This window comes from Anomaloglossus baeobatrachus, chromosome 12 (genome assembly GCF_048569485.1).
Source record: "Anomaloglossus baeobatrachus isolate aAnoBae1 chromosome 12, aAnoBae1.hap1, whole genome shotgun sequence".
In the NCBI taxonomy this organism is placed as follows: Eukaryota; Metazoa; Chordata; class Amphibia; order Anura; family Aromobatidae; genus Anomaloglossus; species Anomaloglossus baeobatrachus.
In genome coordinates, this window is record NC_134364.1 from 14,845,255 (window position 1) to 14,862,028 (window position 16,774).

The 16,774-nt window shown below is 48.2% G+C and overlaps 1 protein-coding gene across 2 annotated transcripts in view; it reads right to left on the reverse strand.

Moving 5' to 3' along the window:
- Window positions 1-16,774, reverse strand: part of CLMN (calmin) — a 121,166-nt gene that overhangs the window by 35,882 nt on the left and 68,510 nt on the right. For both annotated transcript variants that reach the window (XM_075330818.1, XM_075330819.1), the window contains exon 2: window positions 5,087-5,148. In XM_075330818.1, coding sequence (XP_075186933.1) covers window positions 5,087-5,148 — 62 coding nt within the window. The remainder of the gene's footprint in view (window positions 1-5,086; window positions 5,149-16,774) is intronic.

Below are 16,774 nucleotides of genomic sequence, written 5' to 3' on the forward strand. Positions count from 1 at the left end.
ATTGTTACCGCTCGATACATTGTTACCGCTCGATACATTGTTACAACTTGATACATTGTTACCGCTCGATACACTGTTATCGCTCGATACATTGTTACCGCTTGATACATTGTTACCGCTCGATACACTGTTACCGCTCGATACATTGTTACCGCTCGATACATTTTTACAGCTCGATACACTGTTACCGCTCGATACATTGTTACCGCTCGATACACTGTTACCGCTCGATACACTGTTACCGCTCGATACATTGTTACCGCTCGATACACTGTTACCGCTCGATACACTGTTACCGCTCGATACATTGTTACCGCTCGATACATTGTTACCGCTCGATACATTGCTACCACTCGATACATTGCTACCGCTCGATACACTGTTACCGCTCGATACATTGTTACCGCTCGATACATTGCTACCGCTCGATACATTTTTACCGCTCGATACATTGTTACCGCTCGATACACTGTTACGGCTCGATACATTGTTACCGCTCGATACACTGTTACCGCTCGATACATTGCTACCGCTCGATACATTGTTACCGCTCGATACATTGTTACCGCTCGATACATTGCTACCGCTCGATACATTGCTACCGCTCGATACATTGTTACCGCTCGATACATTGTTACCGCTCGATACATTGTTACCGCTCGATACACTGTTATCGCTCGATACATTGTTACCGCTTGATACATTGTTACCGCTCGATACATTGCTACCGCTCGATACATTGTTACCGCTCGATACATTGTTACCGCTCGATACATTGTTACCGCTCGATACATTGTTACCGCTCGATACATTGTTACCGCTCGATACATTGTTACCGCTCGATACATTGTTACCGCTCGATACATTGTTACCGCTCGATACATTGTTACCGCTCGATACATTGTTACCGCTGCTTCATTAGTTTTGGTTTTACATGTGATCCCCGGATTATAGCGGTTATGCAGCAGCTGTGCAGGGTACGGCGAGACCCCCTTCGAGGGGCCAGGACCTCTGTGCCATAAAGTGGCTCTATATATCCCCCCCCCTCATAGTATCTGCACAGTGATGACACTGTTATGTGGGGTTTTTACTTAAATTCATGTGTTTAGGGTTAAAAATCGTTATTCCACTTGGATTTCATCAATAATGTTTCACTGCTCGGCTTTTACAGGCCCTTTATTTCCCGGCACATTCAGCTTTGATGCGGCCTGTGCACATAAATCAGCAGAGAAGAGATAGAAAAAGGCTCAGAATGTGACAGCGGGCTCACTGACCGGTCCTCAGTTACCTCATTCTGCAGGACTGAGGCTACGGAAGGCAAGCGGTGCAAAATTTAGAATGAAACCCAATTGCGAACATGATTTTTAGGCCGAATTGTATGAATTAAAAAAAGAAAAGAATGAAAAGTAGACAATGACTTTAATGTTCTTGGAAAGGTCACTTTTGGGTATTTTATATTAGCCCCAGAATGCGTCTGATCACCCTGCACCAGTTTGTTTCTGTTGACTTATGACCCTGCGTCCTTCCCCCCCCAGAATAAACCTCTCGCCTGCCCCAAATTCATCTCACTGCTGAGGGTTCGTTACACTGTATCATCTACACAATTCTGTTTCCTGGTATGTAGTTACTTTGTATCAGTCTGGAGTCAATTGTACCAAACCCTCAGCTGTGATAAGCATTGGGTTTGTACAGGTGCTGGACTGTAGAAGAGTTTTCCTAGGCGTTGTCAGCGAGCGGAGATCTTAGCATTAGGGGTCCGGCTCAGCCCCCTCATCACTGAACAATGGGGGCTTATGTTTTCCTGCCGTTTGGTGTAAATTCCGGGATCTACCGGTGATGTAAACATTAGAACATATGACTTCACGTGTCCCGGGCCCGGCTGACACGGTCGGTTTTAATGGGATTCATCACTGTCCGCCGAGGACGGCCGCCATTCAGGTAAACAGGGGGTGAATGGGCCTCAGTGCGGAGACCCCGCAGATGACACAGTCCAGGAGGCTGGGGGGCTGAAGACTTGTGCAAAAGAAAAAGCTATTAGTGAAGGTGACACTGCGCAGATCTCCGCTGTCAGCGCTTCAAAGGCTTCCCGGTGCCCACGTTTCTGGGAAAGCTGGGTGTCATCCAATGTGGGCGCCAACCGCCCCAGACGGGCATCTGCCATGTTATACCGTGATTTATACAGTGGTAACCAGACACGTCCGGGCACAGGCGGGTTGCACCTTCTCATCACTTCCAAGATCTCGGCTTTGCTGTCAGTGAACAAGAACTTCTTGCGCTTATCTAGAGGATGCATTTCTGCCTCACAATTACATACAGCCTGGACAATCCTCTGTAAGCTAAACAGCCTGGACAATCCTCTGTGAGCTAACCAGCCTGGACAATCCTCTGTGAGCTAAACAGCCTGGACAATCCTCTGTGAGCTAAACAGCCTGGACAATCCTCTGTGAGCTAAACAGCCTGGACAACCCTCTGTGAGCTAAACAGCCTGGACAATCCTCTGTGAGCTAAACAGCCTGGACAATCCTCTGTGAGCTAAACAGCCTGGACCATGCTCTGTGAGCTAAACAGCCTGGAAAATGCTCTATGAGCTAAACAGCCTGGAAAATGCTCTGTGAGCTAAACAGCCTGGACAATCCTCTGTGAGCTAAACAGCCTGGACAATCCTCTGTGAGCTAAACAGCCTGGACAATCCTCTGTGAGCTAAACAGCCTGGACAATGCTCCATGAGCTAAACAGCCTGGAAAATGCTCTGTAAGCTAAACAGCCTGGACAATGCTTTATGAGCTAAACCGCCTGGACAATGCTCTATGAGCTAAACAGTCTGTACAATGCACTATGAGCTAAACAGCCTGGACAATCCTCTGTAAGCTAAACAGCCTGGACAATGCTCTATGAGCTAAACAGCCTGGACAATGCTCCATGAGCTAAACAGCCTGGACAATGCTCTGTGAGCTAAACAGCCTGGACAATGCTCTGTGAGCTAAACAGCCTGGACAATCCTCTGTAAGCTAAACAGCCTGGACAATGCTTTATGAGCTAAACCGCCTGGACAATGCTCTATGAGCTAAACAGTCTGGACAATGCTCTATGAGCTAAACAGCCTGGACAATCCTCTGTAAGCTAAACAGCCTGGACAATGCTTTATGAGCTAAACCGCCTGGACAATGCTCTATGAGCTAAACAGTCTGGACAATGCTCTATGAGCTAAACAGTCTGGACAATGCTCTATGAGCTAAACAGCCTGGACAATCCTCTGTAAGCTAAACAGCCTGGACAATCCTCTGTGAGCTAAACCCCCTGGACAATGCTCTATGAGCTAAACAGCCTGGTAAATGCTCTGTAAGCTAAACCGCCAGAAACATGCTCTGTGAGCTAAACAGCCTGGACAATGCTCTATGAGCTAAACAACCTGGACAATCCGCTGTGAGCTAAACAGCCTGGACAATCCTCTGTGAGCCAAACAGCTTAGACAATCCTCTGTGAGCTAAACAGCCTGGACAATCTTCTGTGAGCCAAACAGCCTGGACAATCCTCTGTGAGCTAAACAGCCTGGACAATCCGCTGTGAGCTAAACAGCCTGGACAATCTTCTGTGAGCCAAACAGCGTGGTGAACAATAATACACAGAACAACATCGAGTCCGAGTGGATATAAAGTGGAGTGAAAATACAACTCCCAGGCCAGCGACTGTCCGATATGCTGGGAGATGTAGTTCCTCCACAGCTGGAGACTCGCAGGTAGCGCTGGAGAGGTCCTGGACCCCGCACTGCCCCAGCTGCTGCGTCTCTTCCTGCGCAGCTCCAGGAGCGTTATTAACCCTTTGTCCCGTAACGACCCGTCCCTGGAATTCTCAATGATTCTTTATGTTCCATTTCACCGCCGCGGCCAAGAGAAGCAAAAGAGTCTTTGGCTCCGGCCGATCCCCGGTGCAGAGGTTCCAATAAATGATTTCACTTGACAACTGAAGGGTAGCAGAGGTGGGAGGGGGGAGAAGTTTTCATTTTTACATTTTTTGGGGGGTGGTATCCAAACAAAACAAGGTTTGTGCCGGCAAAGAGACGTCACGGGAGCGAAGCCGAGCGCTCGCCATGAGCTCACTATCATCCGGTCACTAATGGCTTTTACAGAAGCCAAAGACTTCATAAAAGCCGTGACAGCCGTCAGCGACAGGTTGACGCCGCGCCACCACCAGGCCTAGTCTTCCTGTATGCAGGCGCTGAAACAGCGCCCCTGGTGGACGAAGATCATACATACAAAGCTGCACTCAAAATTCCCGGAATCCGCTCCGTATACAATCTATTTGTGTTTGCATCACACAAGCACGGTGCGGCCATTTACATCCTCGTCGTGTTCATAGCGGACGCCAGCACTACATCACCTAGAATGCAAAGCAGCCGCCATGCAGCATTGGACACTCCCGATCCAAGTGTACGAGGACCCCCTGCTGTGCGTATCCGGACCCCTGCTATGTGAATCAGGACCCCTTGCCATGCGTATCCAGGATCCCCCTGCCACATGTATTCTGCACCCCCTGCCACATATATCCGGGACTCCCCTGTAACGTGTGTCCAGGAACCCCCAGCCACGTGTGTCAGGGACACCCACCGCCACGTGTGTCTGGGACACCCCCCTGCCACGTGTGTCTGGGACACCCCCCTGCCACGTGTGTCTGGGACACCCCCCTGCCACGTGTGTCTGGGACACCCGCATGCCACGTTTGTCTGGGACACCTGCATGCCACGTGTATTTGGAACCCCCCCTGCCACGCCATGTGTGTCCAGAATCCCCCATACCACGTATGTATGGGACCCCCGCCACGTGTATCCTGAGCCCCCCCGACACGTGTATCTGGATGCCCTGACATGTGTGTCTGGGGACCCCCCTGCCACGTGTGTTCGTGACTCCCCCTGCCACGTGTGTTCGGGACTCCCCCTGCCACGTGTGTTCGGGACTCCCCCTGCCACGTGTGTTCGGGACTCCCCCTGCCACGTGTGTTCGGGACTCCCCCTGCCACGTGTATCCGGAGCCACGTGCCGCCTATAATACTGCTCTGCAGCAGAGGGGTCTGGGGCCCGGGGGCTTCTTACCTTCTCCAGGTGCAGGTTCATCCATCGGGTGAACGTTCTCTTCTGCACGTTCTCTCGTTCCACTGGTGATAAAAGACATAAAGGACATTAGTTATTCTCTCCGGCTCACCCAGCTTTCCCAGGAGCAGATTTACCATGGAATGGCTTCTATTCTGAGGTTGCAGGGATTTTGGCTGCAGCACATTGCAGGGGAGGTGTAATGCTCTGCAGCACCCGGGGCTCTGCTCTCAGTCACACGGAGGTGATGAATACAGTTAAAAATCGGGTCCCAGGACATCAGCAGCGCTCATTACGCCATGATGTCACCGCCTCTGTCGGCTTTTGGCGGCACAGCTGGGGTCACACCGTCTCGCCGCCAGCGCCGAAAACCGCTTTCCTTCCTATAAATCACGTCGTGGTCCAGGATGTAGATACAGGTTCCACTGGGCACCGTAAAGTGTACGCAGCCCGGCTGCAGAGTAATGGCCGCACTCACTGTACGGAGTATTTACAAACAAAGAAGATACAAAGTAACAGTCGGGAACCTGCGACACATTGTATCATCATCAGCAGCAGCAGCAGCAGCAGGGGCAGGGCAGAGGTCACCGGACGGACCCAGCTTCATCCGCCGGGGTCCGGCTGTCCGTTTTAACCCTCTGTGTGCCGTCCTTATTTATTTTTATGGACCCATTCACTTGAACAGATACAAATAAAAACGGAGGAGAGAAATGGCCATAAAATGTGAACAATCTGCAAAAGGAACGTATAGGACCAGTGCCCGAAACTCGGGTGAGTGAATGGGGCTTAGTTTGGGATGTGATGGGGGCTTTCTGGCTATTCATGGATTCTACGCAGCTGGGGCTTCTGTAACTGGGGCACTAATACAGGGGCTATGAAAATGGGATTAGCAGCAGGGGGGGGGGGTCTTTATTATGGGGGGATTTGTGACTGAGGATATTTTGGAGGTATCTGCACCTGGGGGTAGAACATTATGGTGGTTGTGGTATTATGGGGGCCTTTGTGGGCATTATTATGGGGCATGTCTGGGCTATTCTGGGGGTTTCTGCACCATGGGGGGCTTTTTTGCCTAATGCAACTAATAGGACATACAATATGTGTCACTCTTGACCTATTAAGGGTGATTTCGAGGCTGGGGCTTTATAGAAGACTTATGGCTGGTTTTTTTTTTGGGAACGGCTATTACTAGGGGTGTTAAGGAAGGCTGGTGGCTGGGGGATTGGGCATATTTGGGGATTAATGAGAAATATGTGTTTGAGGCTGGGGCTTTGTGTAAGGGGTAGGGCATATATTATATATATATATATATATATATATATATATATATATATATATATATATATATATATATATATATATATATATATATATATATATATATATATATATATATATATATATATATACATATATATATATATAAAACATTTATATATATATATATATATATATATATATATATATATATATATATATATATATATATGGCTGGGACACTGAATATGTATGTGTCAGGGTGATGCCATGTCGCCAGCTGAACTCTCCATGGGAAAAGATCTGCCAGGCATGAAGGAGTTAAACGCAATTATCGCATCCGCTCTAAAAGTGGCGTCCTGGGAGATTTCCCAGCGAGATTCTCAGGAGTTTCTGCTCTTGACCTCACGTTACGAGACGTCTCCAAGGAAATCAGCGCAACGGAAGCCTCCTAATAAAGAAACTGATACGGAAAATGTGGTCATTGATGACACAGGAGAATCGGGCACTGATGCCCCCCACCTTCTTATCCCTGGTTACCGGGGGTAGGGGAGGGTGATGAGACATTGGCTCACAGATACAGCGCCACTCCTCTCCACAGGTTGTGTCTGGTATTGCACATAAGCTCTATTTACACACAAAACTGCAGTGAAGCTGTTTCTGACCTTGCACTTTTCCTTTGATCCCATATTACCTCGTTCAAAAGACCCTCCGAATTGTCAGTAGTTGATCTTGCAAAACATCTGTAATATTTCTACTATTGTCACCACAGTCTGCTCCCAAAACATGGGAGATAATGCGCCCCTTTCATACTTATCACCAGAAAGAATGGGGTGCAGTACCAGCAGTGACCACCAGGTGTCAGGATGTGAATACCTCCACACTGCACAATACCTGACCCCCTGACTGTACGCCCCCCAGTGGTCAGGGGGGATAGTGCAACCTGCAGAATGTGGATCCAGAAGAAGCCGATATCTGAGGCAGAGCCTCTGAGCAGCCGGATAGTGACACCCCCAACAGAAGACCCTTCATATCCCCGGCTCCTGGACCACATCACAATTATATACGAAAAACTGTGCAGAGGCGGGAGGGAACTTCACCATGTGTCTTATTCCAGATCGAACAATCCCTCTGTGCACCGACATCTCCCCCAATGTTACAGAGAGCAGCCCTTTCCTGGAATATACGTCCCCAACAATGGCCCCCTATATAGGGATACATGCGGCGAAACCAGAGCAGGCCAGCCCCACTGCAAAACCCAGATAAGGAGTGTCTTTCACCATTTCTCAAATCTCCTCCAGAATCCCATGTCCTCCTCCTCCAGACTCCTCTGTCCCTTCCTCCAGAATCCTCTGTCCCTTCCTCCAGACTCCTCTGTCCCTTCCTAAAGACTCCTCTGTCCCTTCCTCCAGAATCCTCTGTCCCTTCCTCCAGAATCCTCTGTCCCTTCCTCCAGACTCCTCTGTCCCCTTCCTCCAGACTCCCCTGTCCCCTCTCCACACCCCTCTGTCCCTTCCTCCAGACTCCTCTGTCCTTTCCTCCAGACTCCTCTGTCCCTTCCTCCAGACTCCTCTGTCCCTTCCTCCAGACTCCTCTGTCCCTTCCTCCAGACTCCTCTGTCCCTTCCTCCAGACTCCTCTGTCCCCTTCCTCCAGACTCCTCTGTCCCTTCCTCCAGACTCTGCTGTCCCCTCTCCACACCCCTCTGTCCCTTCCTCCAGACTCCTCTGTCCTTTCCTCCAGACTCCTCTGTCCCTTCCTCCAGACTCCTCTGTCCCTTCCTCCAGACTCCTCTGTCCCTTCCTCCAGACTCCTCTGTCCCTTCCTCCAGACTCCTCTGTCCCTTCCTCCAGACTCCTCTGTCCCCTTCCTCCAGACTCCTCTGTCCCCTTCCTCCAGACTCCTCTGTCCCCTTCCTCCAGACACCTCTGTCCCCTTCCTCCAGACACCTTTGTCCCCTTCCTCCACACTCCTCTGTCCCCTTCCTCCAGACACCTCTGTCCCCTTCCTCCAGACACCTCTGTCCCCTTCCTCCAGACACCTCTGTCCCCTTCCTCCAGACACCTCTGTCCCCTTCCTCCAGACACCTCTATCCCCTTCCTCCAGACACCTCTGTCCCCTTCCTCCAGACACCTCTGTCCCCTTCCTCCAGACACCTCTGTCCCCTTCCTCCAGACACCTCTGTCCCCTTCCTCCAGACACCTCTGTCCCCTTCCTCCAGACACCTTTGTCCCCTTCCTCCAGACACCTCTGTCCCCTTCCTCCAGACACCTCTGTCCCCTTCCTCCAGACACCTCTGTCCCCTTCCTCCAGACACCTCTATCCCCTTCCTCCAGACACCTCTGTCCCCTTCCTCCAGACACCTCTGTCCCCTTCCTCCAGACACCTCTGTCCCCTTCCTCCAGACACCTCTGTCCCCTTCCTCCAGACACCTCTGTCCCCTTCCTCCAGACACCTCTGTCCCCTTCCTCCAGACTCCTCTGTCCCTTCCTCCAGACTCCTCTGTCCCTTCCTCCAGACTCCTCTGTCTCCCTTCCTCCAGACACCTCTGTCCCCTTCCTCCAGACACCTCTGTCCCCTTCCTCCAGACACCTCTGTCCCCCCCTCCTCCTCCAGACTCCTCTGTCCCCCTCTCCTCCTCCAGACTCCTCTGTCCCCCTCTCCTCCTCCAGACCCCTCTTGCTGACCTCTCCCTCTGGAGGGTGTAGAGACCCTATAGACATTAGAGTCCTATAGGATGAATCAGCAGAGGTTTGCGCTGGATATCGGTCGTGTATGAGCAGCTCAGAGCTCTTCTGCTGGATCCAAAGTTTGGCTAAATTGCTGACTGTTTCCAAAGGAGAGCAGTGAGAAGTCTCCTTATACGTAAATAGAGATGTGGGATCTGGTCCCCACACTTGTTGTGGCCGAGGGTCCTCTGTAGGGGGGAGGGGGGGGCGCCGGTCTAGCTGCAGTGACATAATAACATGTATCTATTTATTTACCACCAGCACACTCCGCAGACTTTACAATTCCACATTATGAGATGCTGTGGGAGTACCCCCCTGATCGTCGGAGGTCCCGCAGACTGCCCCCCCCCCCCCCCCCGTGATTAATGGTGGGAACAGCGGCCTCCTGTGTGACGGCTGTGGGTGTCAGCAGGGTGCGGCGCTGTGATAAGCCTTGGGTGGTGTTTGCACCCACAATACCGGCCCATGTTGACACAAGACAACTCCTGACAATGACAATGAGAGCTTTCATCCTCCGCACAAAGTCTCCCCGATCACCTGTGACTGCCCTGCCCCTGCCCCCCTGGCGACACTGGCACATGACGCTGCCCCCCTGGCGACACTGGCACATGAGGCTGCCCCCCTGGCGACACTGGCACATGACGCTGCCCCCCTGGCGACACTGGCACATGACGCTGCCCCCCTGGCGACACTGGCACATGACGCTGCCCCCCTGGCGACACTGGCACATGAGGCTGCCCCCCTGGCGACACTGGCACATGACGCTGCCCGCCTGGCGACACTGGCACATGACGCTGCCCCCCTGGCGACACTGGCACATGAGGCTGCCCCCCTGGCGACACTGGCACATGACGCTGCCCGCCTGGCGACACTGGCACATGACGCTGCCCGCCTGGCGACACTGGCACATGAGGCTGCCCCCCTGGCGACACTGGCACATGACGCTGCCCCCCTGGCGACACTGGCACATGACGCTGCCCGCCTGGCGACACTGGCACATGAGGCTGCCCCCCTGGCGACACTGGCACATGACGCTGGCCGCCTGGCGACACTGGCACATGACGCTGCCCGCCTGGCGACACTGGCACATGACGCTGCCCGCCTGGCGACACTGGCACATGACGCTGCCCCCCTGGCGACACTGGCACATGACGCTGCCCGCCTGGCGACACTGGCACATGACGCTGCCCGCCTGGCGACACTGGCACATGACGCTGCCCGCCTGGTTACACTGGCACATGAAGCTGCCCGCCTGGTTACACTGGCACATGACGCTGCCCGCCTGGCGACACTGGCACATGACGCTGCCCGCCTGGTTACACTGGCACATGACGCTGCACGCCTGGCGACACTGGCACATGACGCTGCTCGTCTGGCGACACTGGCACATGACGCTGTCCGCCTGGCTACACTGGCACATGACGCTGCCCGCCTGGCGACACTGGCACAAGACGCTGCCCGCCTGGTTACACTGGCACATGACGCTGCCCGCCTGGCGACACTGGCACATGACGCTGCCCGCCTGGTTACACTGGCACATGACGCTGCCCGCCTGGTTACACTGGCACATGACGCTGCTTGTCTGGCGACACTGGCACATGACGCTGCCCGCCTGGCGACACTGGCACATGACGCTGCCCGCCTGGTTACACTGGCACATGACGCTGCCCGCCTGGTTACACTGGCACATGACGCTGCTTGTCTGGCGACACTGGCACATGACGCTGCCCGCCTGGCGACACTGGCACATGACGCTGCCCGCCTGGCTACACTGGCACATGACGCTGTGAATCCAAAATTGTGTCTATAGGATCACACAACCTACAGGGGGCGCTATATCACACGTGCCCCACCTTAAAGGAACATTCCACTTTTAATTCATTGAAAAGTTCTGTAATTTTCTAATAAACCTTTTCTTTTATTTCTTCCCATTTTCAACATCAAAGAATTAATTTTTTTCTTTTCTCAATTAAAAACCATAAGACCTAACACTTTCTACAGCTGGAGGTTTGTTACAACCTGATCCAGCCCGGACAATCCTCTGTGAGCCAATCAGCGATCTCTATTCTGTCCTGATGGTCTGTTACATTGTATCAGTGCAGGTACAGTGCCTTGTGAAAGTATTCAGCCCCTTGAATTTTTCAACCTTTTCCCACATTTCAGGCTTCAAACATAAAGATAAAATGTTAATGTTCTGGTGAAGAATCAACAACAAGTGACACAATTGTGGAGATGAACGATATTTATTGCTTATTTTAAAATTTCATAAAAAATAAATAACTGACAATTGGGGCGTGCAATATTATTCATCCCCTGTAAGTGAATCCTTTGTAGCGCCCCCTTTTGCTGCGATTACAGCACAAGTCTCTTGGGGTATGTGGCTATCTGTTTTGCACATGGAGAGGCTGAAATTCTCGCCCGTTCTTCCTTTGTAAACAGCTGGAGCTGAGTGAGGTTGGATGGAGGCGATTGCGAACAGCAGTTTTCAGCTCTTTCCACAGGTTCTCGATTGGGTTCAGGTCTGGACTGTGACTTGGCCATTCTAACACCTGGATACGGTTATTTGTGAACCATTCCATTGTAGATTTTGCTTTGTGTTTGGGATCATTGTCTTGTTGGAAGACAAATCTCCGTCCCAGTCTCAGGTCTTTTGCAGACTCCAACAGGTTTTCTTCAAGAATGGTCCTGTATTTGGCTCCATCCATCTTCCCATCAATTCTAACCATCTTCCCTGTCCCTGCGGAAGAAAAGCAGGCCCAAACCATGATGCTGCCACCACCATGTTTGACAGTGGGGATGGTGTGTTCTGGGTGATGAGCTGTGTTGCTTTTATGCCAAACATATCGTTTGGCATTTTGCCTAAAAACTTCGATTTTGGTTTCCTCTGAGCAGAGCACCTTCTTCCACATGTTTGGTGTCTCCAGGTGGCTTGTGGCAAACTTTAAACAACACTTTTTGTGGATATCTTTGAGAAATGGCTTTCTTCTTGCCTCTCTTCCATAAAGGCCAGATTTGTGCAGTGTACGACTGATTGTTGTCCTATGGACAGACTCTCCCACCTCAGCTGTAGATCTCTGCAGATCATCCAGAGGGATCATGGGCCTCTTGGCTGCATCTCTGATCAGTCTTCTTCTTGTGTGAGGTGAAGGTTTGGATGGACGGCCGGGTCTTGGTAGATTTGCAGTGGTATGATGCTCCTTCCATTTCAATATGATCGCTTGCACAGGGCTTCTTGGGTTAAAGTTGTGGAAATCTTTTTGTAACCAAATCCGGCTTTAAACTTCTCCACAACAGTATCACGGACCTGCCTGTTGTGTTCCTTGGTCTTCATGATGCTCTGCGGTTTACACAGAACCCTGAGACTATCACAGAGCAGGGGCATTATACGGAGACTTGATTACACACAGGGGATTATATTTATCATCATCAGTCATTTAGGATAACATTGGATCATTCAGAGATCCTCAATCAACTTCTGGAGTGAGTTTGCCGCACTGAAAGTAAAGGGGATGAATATTATTGCACGCCACAATTTTCAGTTATTTATTTTTTTAAAAAGTTTAAAATAATCAATAAATATTGTTCTCCTTCACAATTGTGTCACTTGTTGTTGATTCTTCACCAGAACATTAACATTTTTTATCTTTTTGTTTGAAGCCTGAAATGTGGGAAAAGGTTGTAAAATTCACGGGGGATGAATACTTTCGCAAGGCACTGTATATTGTATCTGTCCCCTCAGATTACATTTGATACAATTGTAGCAAACATTCTATAGAAGTATTGGGAACAATTAGGAGTATTTTTCTGTCGGGAGGTCAGTATAGCCCAACACATTGGTTGTCACCCAACTTTCCGTGGAGCAGATAATTTTTTGGTGGAAACCCTGATCTGTTACAATGGAGCCTGAGCCCGTCGCCCGCAGCGGCTCCACCGGGGGTTCAGGGCGGAGCGCGGACCCCCGACCTCCAATATTACAGTAACATTAGAAACATGAACTTCCCAGAAAAGTGTTTCCATTTCACTGACGGAGAATTAGAAGCCAAGAGGGAATATCAGGCCGTAATGTTTTATGTCCCACACATTGCGCGGTGCATGGCAGCGCCAATCCCGGACGGACCCGCACTCGGAGAGGGCAGTAAACTTTATGGCAAGGTAGATGTCATAAAATCGGAAAAAGCTGCGCAGACGACAATGCCTTAAGTGCCCGCCGGTGCCCGCCGGATCCAGCGGACCACACAGCGTTATTATGCTTCTCATAAATGGCTGAGATGAGGCGCGATCGCCCGGCGCTGCCAACCATTCAGCGAGCGCAGTGGTGTTTATGATGGCGGACGATATAGAGCGAAGCTGGAGCAAGACCAAGGCTCAGAATCCAGCACTACATAAAACGGGGCGATGGCCGACATGAACGACTAATCACCTCCATCAGTGGGGGGGGGGACACCGGCGGAGTGGAGTACGGGCCCCATAACTCATCAACAAAAGCTGTTGCCGGTGCTAGAGATGGCCCCCGACCCCGGTACAAGGAGCACTAGGCTGTGTGCACACAGTGCGCTTTTTGATGCGTTTTTCAGTGCAAATCCTGATGCAGCAAAAGTCAATAAGAATCCTGAAGGCTCCAGAAAACGAGGAGGATTTTCCTTACAGGTTTAGTGTCAATTTAAATCAATGGAATGTCAATTGTTCAAGTGTTTTTTCACTCATTTCTGCAACCAAATACTCAATATGTGCACAAACCATAATACTGTATCCTGCCCAGACCGCCATGAAAACCGCTCCATGAAAACTGGAGAATCCGCTCCACAAACCCCACTATACACAACCGAGGTACAGGAAGAAAATCCAGAAAAGAGAGAAACCGGCAAATGCCAAAATCACCACAAACAGTGATCCAAATACAAAGAACAACTCCCATCATTCTCCAACTTCATGCAAAGTATTATAGTAGTTATATTCCTGTACATAGGAGGCAGTATTATAGTAGTTATATTCCTGTACATAAGAGCAGTATTATAGTAGTTATATTCTTATACATAGGGGGCAGTATTATAGTAGTTATATTCTTGTACATAGGGGCAGTATTATAGTAGTTATATTCTTGTACATAGGGGCAGTATTATAGTAGTTATTTTCTTGTACATAGGGGCAGTATTATAGTAGTTATATTCTTGTACATAGGGGCAGTATTATAGTAGTGATATTCTTATACATAGGGGGCAGTATTACAGTAGTTATATTCTTGTACATAGGGGGCAGTATTATAGTAGTTATATTCTTGTACATAGGGGCAGTATTATAGTAGTTATTTTCTTGTACATAGGGGCAGTATTATAGTAGTTATATTCTTGTACATAGGGGCAGTATTATAGTAGTGATATTCTTATACATAGGGGGCAGTATTACAGTAGTTATATTCTTGTACATAGGGGGCAGTATTACAGTAGTTATATTCTTGTACATAGGGGCAGTATTATAGTAGTTATATTCTTGTATATAGGATCAGTATTATAGTAGATATATTCTTGTACATAGGGGGCAGTATTATAGTACTGATATTCTTGTACATAGGGGGCAGTATTATAGTAGTTATATTCTTGTATATAGGATCAGTATTATAGTAGTTATATTCTTGTATATAGGGGCAGTATTATAGTAGTTATATTCTTGTACATAGGGGCAGTATTATAGTAGTTATATTCTTGTATATAGGGGCAGTATTATAGTAGTTATATTCTTGTACATAGGGGCAGTATTATAGTAGTTATATTCTTGTACATAGGGGGCAGTATTATAGTAGTTATATTCTTGTATATAGGGGCAGTATTATAGCAGTTATATTCTTGTATATAGAGGGCAGTATTATAGTAGTTATATTCTTGTATATAGGGGCAGTATTGTAGTAGTTATATTCTTGTACATAGGGGGCAGTATTATAGTAGTTATATTCTTGTATATAGGGGCAGTATTATAGTAGTTATATTCTTGTATATAGGAGCAGTATTATAGTAGTTATATTCTTGTACATAGGGGGCAGTATTATAGTAGTTATATTCTTGTATATAGGGGCAGTATTATAGTAGTTATATTCTTGTACATAGGGGGCAGTATTATAGTAGTTATATTCTTGTATATAGGGGCAGTATTATAGCAGTTATATTCTTGTATATAGAGGGCAGTATTATAGTAGTTATATTCTTGTACATAGGGGGCAGTATTATAGTAGTTATATTCTTGTACATAGGGGCAGTATTATAGTAGTTATATTCTTGTATATAGGGGCAGTATTATAGTAGTTATATTCTTGTACATAGGGGCAGTATTATAGTAGTTATATTCTTGTACATAGGGGCAGTATTATAGTAGTTATATTCTTGTACATAGGGGCAGTATTATAGTAGTTATATTCTTGTACATAGGGGGCAGTATTATAGTAGTTATATTCTTGTACATAGGAGGCAGTATTATAGTAGTTATATTCTTGTACATAGGGGCAGTATTATAGTAGTTATATTCTTGTACATAGGGGCAGTATTATAGTAGTTATATTCTTGTATATAGGGGCAGTATTATAGTAGTTATATTCTTGTACATAGGGGCAGTATTATAGTAGTTATATTCTTGTATATAGGGGCAGTATTGTAGTTATATTCTTGTACATAGGGGGCAGTATTATAGTAGTTATATTCTTGTATATAGGGGCAGTATTATAGTAGTAATGGTTTTGTATATAGGGGCAGTATTATAGTAGTAATGGTTTTGTACATGCAGTATTATATAGCAGCAGTTATTTTTATATTTTGTGGTGTTTTGACCCTTTATATTCTTCCCCGTTGATATTTCGGGTCTGGAGATGAATTTCTCTTTTCTTTGTATAGATAAATAATTGTTATTTCTCGTGTCTGGATACTGTGTGTGTTCTCTGTATGTGACACTGTCCCTTTCTCATTCGGGTCCCAGCTGCATGTGATGTCTTCTCTGTAGAGCGTCTGTCACCGATCGCCTCATTGTCCGGTGTCTAACATATAGTATTGTATTATTACATAGTATTATTGTCCGGTGTCTTACATATTCTGTATTATTGTACATGTTGGACAAACTTTTTTTTAACCCCTTCCCTTTGTTTAGCTCTTCTCTAACAATTGTTAATGATACAAAACAGCAGAGTTGAGATTGCAGCTCTGGAGGTGACTGGGTTATGGGGATCAGATTGTGGAAAGCTGATGGCGGCCCTGGTTGCAGGTTGCAGCCTCCGTCATGGACACAGGAGCTCTTGTTTGGTGCAGGAGTCGTGACTTCCATTACTCTACATTTTGTGCGTGATCACAATCCTGGAATGTGTTACTAAGTTTACACCCGTATCTAATACACAACATAGAAAACACACAAAATCCGGCACATTCCATGTTATTCACAGCGTAAACTGAAACAAACCGTGAAGGGCAAAAGTGTCCAGAGAAACGCGATACTAAATGTGTCCACAATGGAGCAAAGCACCGACGTTACATCACAGTCAGGGCTCAGCAATCTGCGAATCTCCAACTGCTGCCGGACTACAACTGCCAGCATGCCCAGGTTGCATGTTGTAATTTAACAACAATTGGAGTTTTGAAGACTATGTCTGACTATATATCACAAGCATAGCAGGTTATAACAGCTACAGAAGCAGCAGGTGTCTGACTATATATTATGTGCATAGCAGGTTATAACAG